The following is an 8,268-nucleotide window of genomic DNA, read 5'->3' as shown; positions in this document are numbered from 1 at the left end:
AGCAGGAATGTAATCGTATTTCTTTAACATGATAATAAGTTTTTTCTTAACCACTCGACTTGGTAAAAATAGAAATGAGAAGACTACACATACACACACACACACACACACTCACACATATCCACACACTCACGCGTATAGGACTATTTGAATTTGGATTGGCACAGAGGGGAGAAAAGAGTGTTCCTGGCAGATTGGTGCCCTAAGCCAATGACAAGAAAACACCAACATTTAGGAGGGATGGGAAGGAAAATGGAGAGCTCAGAAAAGAGAACTGGAAGAGAAACCAGAGCCGTAAGCAGAGCCAGCAGAGGGTGTTGGCAGAGTTCAAGAGTACCGTGTGCTTCAGGAAGGAGGGAGAAGCAAATGCTGCCAAGAACTTAAGTAAAATAAGGACCAAAAAGTGCTCATTGAGTTTTCCGACAAGGAGATCACGTTGATTTTGGTGCATGTGGATTCAGTTGCCACTGGGCAGTGGCAGCCAGATTGCAGTGGTGAGGGGTCAGTGGGAGATAAAGAGGTGGAAACTATGAGAAGGGAGACATCGTTTTTCAGCAAAGTTTAATATGGAAGGGAAGAGAAGCTGGATGTCACAAGAAGACGAGTATAGGGACAAAGGCAGGTTTAAATACCGACTGGAAGCATCTGGTAGAAAGAAAATGTTGGCTACTGGAGAACAAGGTGAGATAATTGAGGGAAACAGGTCCCTGGGAAAGCAGATGAATGTGGGATTCAGAGTAGGGAAGAGAGATGAAGCATGAACTGGAGGACCGAATCCTCTTGAAGCTCAGAGAGGGGGAAAGAGGGAAGGATGGACACGGAGAGGCAGCTTCTTCCATTTGCTGGTCGGAAGCTGAAGAGAGAGGTTCTGGTATAAATGCTTCTCTTTTCTCAATAAAGTAATAGGCCCCTAAATTTGTAAAGAAAATTATATATATGTGAGAAAGAAAGAGTGGAAGAATGAATGAATACCATTTACCTATACCTAGGGAGGTATGAGCATTATGTGTAATTTTATTTTTTGTTTTGCTGTATCTTACAGGAATTTTAAAGAATGAGTACATATGACTTTTGTAATAAAAAAAATAGTTACAGCAAATAAATCAGAATGCCACAGAAATGTTAATTTTCTAAATGCAGTGGAAGCAAACATGCAGTTGATAAAGTTTGAAAAAGAGAGCCTCTTAAGAAGAAAAATATACTTTTCTAAACAACTAATAAGTAAAAGAAGCAATCAATAATTATATAGATATTGAGAGACAAGAAACAAAAAATAAAATTATATTCAACTTGTGGAGTGCGGGTAATGATGGGCCTAAAGGTGAGCTGATGATGTTGAACGCTTTCACTGCTTAAAAAGAAATTAAACAACTGGACGCTGGGTGGCAGTTCCCACAGGGCTTGACTTCCAATCCCAGCTCTATCACTTTCCAGCTTGGCCAAGTCTCTTACCCATCTTAACCTCGGTGTCTTCAGCTGTGAATGGAGATAATAAAAAAGCCTCCACAAAGGCTTGTCATGAGGGTTAAATCAGTGAATATATGGAAAGCATTTAAAATTGCCCTTGGTCTACATGAGACACTGTGTAAGTACTTTTTAATTCCATGATTTAGAAGCAGAAACCCACACTGTTCAGTTGTTCTTCTGGTCTCTGGAGTACATTCAAATTTACCATTAATATTTATCTCTTGTGAATCTATCCCAAGAAAATAATCTCACATAAAGAAAGGAATATAGGCGTCTTTCACTTCACAAAACAGATTAATTGTACTAAATTATACTAATTGCAATAAAGTGGGAGAAGAGTTAGGCACACATATAGTTTTATCTTCTGACTGGTCTGCTGAAACTGGTTTGTATTGGCTTGCAAGAGCAAACTGTTAATTTTTCAGGAACTTTTTGAGATGATTGTTAAATACAGCCAATATTAAAAACTGAATTGTATAAGTTTATAATTAAATAAATTATATTAAAACAAAGTAAATAATACTAAAAATTCATCCCTTCCTAATTATTTAACTACATTTCACTATTAAATATGTTCTTGAGTTTATTTACATCTGATGATAGTAAACAGTATATAAATGATGAAGTACTACGCAAAGTACTTCCCAACTCAGTGTTCAGTGTTTGTTGGTAGCTTAAAATTGGCAGTAGTTTGGAGTATTTGCACTACAGAAATCAATAAGTGCAACAGATCAGGGCCCTTTTTTTCCTCAGAGAGATGGATATTAAACATATACCAGCACACTGTTACCTAAACAGGACATTATTTATACAGTCATTGCAAATGATGTGTTAAAGTGAATATGTAAAATATGCTTATGCTTTCGTGCTGAGTAAAAATGGCAGGTAGTGGAATTGTATAAAGAATATTATTACCACACTTTTTTAAAGGATACATAGAAAAAAAAAATGGAAGAAAATATACCAATATGTTAACAGTCCTGGAAGTCTGGGTGACCTTTTCCTGTTTTAAACTTTGTATATTTTGTATTTTCAAAATCAATCTTAAACATCATGTGTTATTTAAAAAAAAAAAAAAATTTTTTTTTTTTTTTAAAAAAAAAAAAAAATTTTTTTTTTTTTTTAAAAAAAAAAAAAACTTTATTCATTAGTTCCTTTTTAGTCAATACACAGATGCAGAAGTAGCAGATTTATTATTAATTAACAGGTTTATTATTAATATTATCTTTCCAACGAGGTGACAAAAACTGTTGAGATCAGTTGAGATCAAAGAAGTCTCAGAATGTCTTGAAAAACTTAGACATGGAGAAGTACGTGAGATGTTACTAAGAACCTTATTAACACCTTCCCATGATGCTCAGTGACATGACAATCTTACATGAGGTTTGACTCTGTTTTTAATAATATTAGCATCTAAAATTGATTTAGAACCTGCTATGTGCCATGTATTATACTTTTCATTCATTATATTATTTATTGATCACAGCAAACATAAAAGTAGATACTATTAATATTCCCATTTGTAGATGAGGACTGGAGGCTAAGAATGATGAAATAACTTGTCTAAACATCGCAAAAGTAGGAATGCTAGGGGTGAACTTCAAGGTTAAGCTTGGTGTAGAGTTCCTGTCTCAACTCGAAGATATGCTGTGTCTTTAGGATATTACTGGTTATACACAGACAGGAAAAAAAGAAAGATTTACATCAACCTCATTTTCTAAAGGCAGAATGTAGTTGGTTAAGTTCACTTTGCCCATGTTCCAACATCATTTAAATCTGTTTCAAAGTTTTACTGACACAATCCCATAGTTGTATTTAATGATACTTGTTGACTCAGCAAACGGTCTCTTGTTTACTTTCACTCCACTCTCCAGCTTTCATCTCAGCCAGAACCTGTTTAAACTAGGGCAGTCTCTCTTCTCTCAATCCAAGGACTACATGAATAACAAATACATGAAAGTGAACATAACACTTTGCTGGACCCAAAGAGTAGCTTAACTTGAATACGAGCTGCTCGATGTGAAGGACATGATATTATCCCTTCCTTTGTATTTATGGGCTCTAGCACATAACCATTGACACATCAACTTCTGATTGACGTGACCAAAGGATTGGGTACACAAAGAAGCCAGGTGTATTTGCTCCTTTCTGTTTTACCAAAATTAGGGCTCAGACTTGAATAATATTCATGTTTCTCTAACATCATGAATGCAGTATTGTTTTCTTCAGTATGAGAAAACACTTTGATGTTGGAGATTTTTCAATCTCCCAAAGAGGACGTTCAGTATTGCTCATCATATGGTATATCTTAGGAACTGGCACATTTATTTAACTGAAGATGTAATAAAGTAAAAATTATTTTTATTATGATGTCTTTGTAACATGTAGGGTTCATTGATAATAATGCTCAATAACCACTCGTTAATGCTGTATTTTTAATTCTTGCCACAGGACACACTCTTGGTCCTTGCCATCAGAAATTGCACTGAGTACAGGCAGATAGAGGTTCTTCTCAGCCTGTGAGATGATCTGAAATTGCCTCCCCTGGGGGCATTCCTTTGGGTTAAGACATGGTCTCATAGGAACCCATCTAAAACATGCGTATATCTCAGGAGTAATCATTACATCAATAATTGAAAATCCTCAGCATAATATGTAACCATGTATGCTGAGTACCGTTAGTCACTTCTTCATTTTATGAAGAAACTGAGGGTCACAGACACTATGTGCTTTCCCTACAGACACATACAAAGAAATTGGGGACTAGGAAAAGAAAATGTGATCTCAACATTTTCTTCCAAGCTTCAGATGCCCTTGTTTTGCTCTCTTCATTATCCAACATATGCCCTCTGGTATGTTGCCATGTAACCAACCCTTTTACTCTCTAGTTCTTTAGCTGCACTGACCCTGGAAAGCACTAATCCTGAAGTAATCCAACCATCTGTGCTCATTACCCCTATGCTCATATAGGACCTCTGGATAAAGTGCAACAACTGTTCAGGCCAGGGCCAATATGCAGCTGCAGTCCCCAGCCCCAGCTGGGTCCTCAGCATGGCCCATGTAATCCTTCTCTCATCTTCCTAAATGGGACCACTCCCTTTAGGTCCCCTTCCCACCGCTCACTTGTCCCTCTTCTGCCAATGACCTCAAGTCCTGTTTTGCTGAGAAGTTGCCTATTTCACCTTTGGAAATCAGGTAGAAATTAAAGAAATCTTCACATTTCCTTTTTTTTCCCCAAGGTCAATAATATTTAAAGCAACTGTGTTTCCCCAAACACACAATGAGTAACTCTTTCAATGCACGTCAGTATAAAACATCATCCAGAACTTGGTGTCCTGGATTTCAATGACAGCTGTGTCTGTACTGACTTAGTCATATGCTGGATCTGTGAATCCTATCCCTGTATACATATTATTTAAAGAGGAGGTTACTCAAATATGTGTAAAGATAAATCACCTAGACTCAAAAACTTCTAGGTATGGTAGTAAATGGGGAAATTTTGAAAGTGGGGTTTTGACAGAAATTCTTTGTGCATATTAAATAAAGCCAGTACTCCTTACATGAACTCCTACACTCACATAGAATTTAATACCCCACCATACTCTTGGATAAAGTATTAAATGTTATGAAGCATGTAGCTAAAGCAAGTATTCAATCAAATGTTGGATACTTTCATATATGACAGTTTGTAAAATTTTCTTCTTTGGGGTTATGAAATTGATCTGATCATTTTGAGTTGAAATGGTTCATAAAGAAAATGACTTTTCCCCTGATCTTTGAACATTAAGTGTCTCAAACTAAAATTAAAACAATAAACTATGAATTCCACGAAATTGGTTATTCATTTAATTGAGGACATGGTGTGCAGAGTTAGGAAAGAATCCTCTGCATAATCTTGCACTATTTTAAGTATGTCAACTTATTTTGTAATACATTATTGTACAATTTCCTTGATTCAATCATAATTAAAGACTTAGGAAAAAGTATACCATCTAAACAACTCTTTTTATTACCTCCTGCCAAGAATAGAGAAAGTAATAATGAGATGATTTGGGAACATTTTAATTCCTTTCAATAGTATTAAAATAATAACATGTTATTGTGGTTGTTTTTTACCAATATATTTTATAGACTTCAACATCTAAAATTTTAAGAATTGTGTTTTCATATATTATTTATTCTCAGAAGTGGCGCATGTAGAAAATGTTTGTCTGCTCTCCTAGAAATGGTATTTTTGACTAAGGTTGATGTTAAATCCTAGTATGAGTTAGTAGACTTAGATTTTACAATACACGCAGTAGACTAAGAGAAAAATACTGATTTAAAAAAAAAAAATTAAACCTAAATATAGTGGTAAATAAATTAAAAGAAATAAAGTTGGATTAATGATCTGATTATTTTATTAAAAAGCCAGGATGTTTAGCTTTGTTGCCTCTACGCCACTGTATTTTGAAACTTTCAAAGTAGAAATAGTGTGGTTTTGAATTAAGGGCTTTATCTGTAAAGTTTGGACACTGAAAATCATTTCTTTCTAGAATATAAATTAGAAGTTATTCATATAGAAAAGTTTTGGGTTTTGTTCTGTTTTTTGTGTGCCTGATTCTAACTTGGACCATCAGAATCAATTGTCCTGCTCCTTATAAGACTAGGTTGTATTTACCCACGTCACTTTTATATTACTACATGGTTTAGGAAAACATGAACAAGATGTATGAAAATCCATAAGTCCAAACATCCAGGTGCTGCCTTACCGGACATCCGTTGTATGATCAGGAAGTACTAAAATAATCTGAAGCCAATGTTAAGTCTTTCTGGCTATTATTAGCTGTTTGAAAAGATCTAGAGTCTCTTTTATCTGAAGATACCTTAAAGTACTGGCAATTGAATGCTTAAGTACATTTGAAGATTCTGCTGGAGAAAAATGGAAAAAAATCAACAAAACATAATAAATCCATGAAATCGGATTGTTTGGGAAGTAAGCCATATCTTACTTGCTTGTGAACCTTGACCTTGTGGCGCTAGAATTTTTAGTGAACCACAAAATCAAAGATTTGTCTCTCATCTACATATAGTTGCTACCTCAATTTATTTACACAATACAAACTTTTTCAGTACTTTGATGAAGTAATAGAAAGAGAAAATTATTAATTTTAATGTGTCCTAAAACACAGAACTCTTTTACTCTACTGCAATACATTTAATTGGAAAACTCTTTACTTTAATTGATACCATTCAATCTGCTTTCTCATATCTTCTTTTCAAAAGATTTCAGTGAAGCCCTCAGTCACTTTGCAAATCATGTATTTTCCAGTCTTCCTGATTTGAAATACACTGGTCTCAGTTTCATAGTACACTGGCCAGAAACCATACACTGTGGACATTCTTGCTACTGCAACAGGTGTTTGTCAGTTTCTTAAGTTGCTTTCCTTTCCCCCGAGGTGGTGTTATTTCCGGTACATTCCAAAGGCTCTGAAAAAACTTTTGCAGTCTCTTGCCAAGCCTAACCGTGTCTCCAGCCTCAAAGTTACTGAGAACCTTCAGGCTTTTATTATATACAGAAATTGTGTGTCTTTCTCTAATTTTGACTTCTAGCAACTAAAATATTTATTAAAAGTTTTGTAAAACTAAAACTGAAAATGGAAATTATTTTTGTTCAGAAGCAAACATTCTTGGGGTGGGGTTAATTATATTCCTGGCAAATCTGATGTGAAAACGTTTTGATTATTCATCTAGACCACCCTGAAGTTTGACATACACATAAACAAAACAGATCTTAATAATCTGTAGTCTACCTGCTAACATTTCCCCTAGAAGTGAGGGCTCTGGATTCACTGTATGGCTAAACTTTTTCTTGCAGAACATAGGAGGGGAATATCCATCAACCAATTGCTTATGTATATAGTTTCCTCCCTTTCCATACATTCCACCCCTACTTCACCAAGTAAAACCCAAGCCCCCCATACTATGAATCAGTCATGATCAGAGCACACACACGTATTAGAGCTGTGACAAGGCAACAAGAAGACAGGATTGCTCAAACCAACCTTTTGGAAGTTTCTCAGTCCCGCTGAAGGCAACCAGAGTAAGAATATGTACCAGTGGAATGTTGACAAACTCTCTCATGATTAATCCAGGCTCAGGCAGGAGAAAGTTCTTTCTGGACAACGCAAGGAAAATGCCCCCCACAGTTTACATTTTAAAGCATAGTTTGTTACAAAAGGGTTGTCTGCTAATGACTGTTTGTGTCAGCAGCTCCACGGACTCTAAGTATAATCAGGAATCCTCAGACTTGGCCGTAATGATGGACACAGCCAGCTGGTGAGTATCCACTTAGGCCAGTAATGCAAGTGTAGGGCTGGAGGAACAAGGGAAAGAAAATCCCTTTAGAATCCCTTTTAAGACAGTGGCAGAAGGACAATACCAGATGCCTTTTGCAACCATCACTGTATTCCCTGCAGTATAGATTTCCTGATCTTCTGATTCAGCCCACCACCTCTCCTGCATGCAAACCAGAAACCTGTGAGTATCTGATCTCCATACCTCCCCATCTCTCAGCACACTCTACGTCCACATCAAACCCACTCTAATTCTTACAGATTTCACCAACTAAATAGTCCTTGAAGTCTTCTCCTTTTACTCTAACTAGTATCAAGCTCTCCCACCTCCTTCTCAGACAGTCAGCTTCTCTGAATGGCAGTCACTGCCTCCTGTATCTTCTCCCTGTCTTGCATCTTTAATCACTTTTTGATAGCCCCTCCTGCTCAAAAGCCTTCAGGGGCTCCTCATCACACAGAAATATAT

At 36.2% G+C, this 8,268-nt stretch overlaps 1 protein-coding gene across 3 annotated transcripts in view; it reads right to left on the bottom strand.

Moving 5' to 3' along the window:
- Positions 1–7,590, bottom strand: part of MUSK (muscle, skeletal, receptor tyrosine kinase) — a 123,621-nt gene extending 116,031 nt beyond the window's left edge. For all 3 annotated transcript variants that reach the window (XM_008582593.1, XM_008582592.1, XM_008582594.1), the window contains exon 1: positions 7,512–7,590. In XM_008582593.1, coding sequence (XP_008580815.1) covers positions 7,512–7,590 — 79 coding nt within the window. The remainder of the gene's footprint in view (positions 1–7,511) is intronic.
- Positions 7,591–8,268: the final 678 nt, after the last annotated feature.

Source organism: Galeopterus variegatus, unplaced genomic scaffold (assembly GCF_000696425.1).
Source record: "Galeopterus variegatus unplaced genomic scaffold, G_variegatus-3.0.2 Scaffold2674, whole genome shotgun sequence".
NCBI lineage: Eukaryota > Metazoa > Chordata > Mammalia > Dermoptera > Cynocephalidae > Galeopterus > Galeopterus variegatus.
This window is presented reverse-complemented; position numbering and strand designations above follow the sequence as displayed.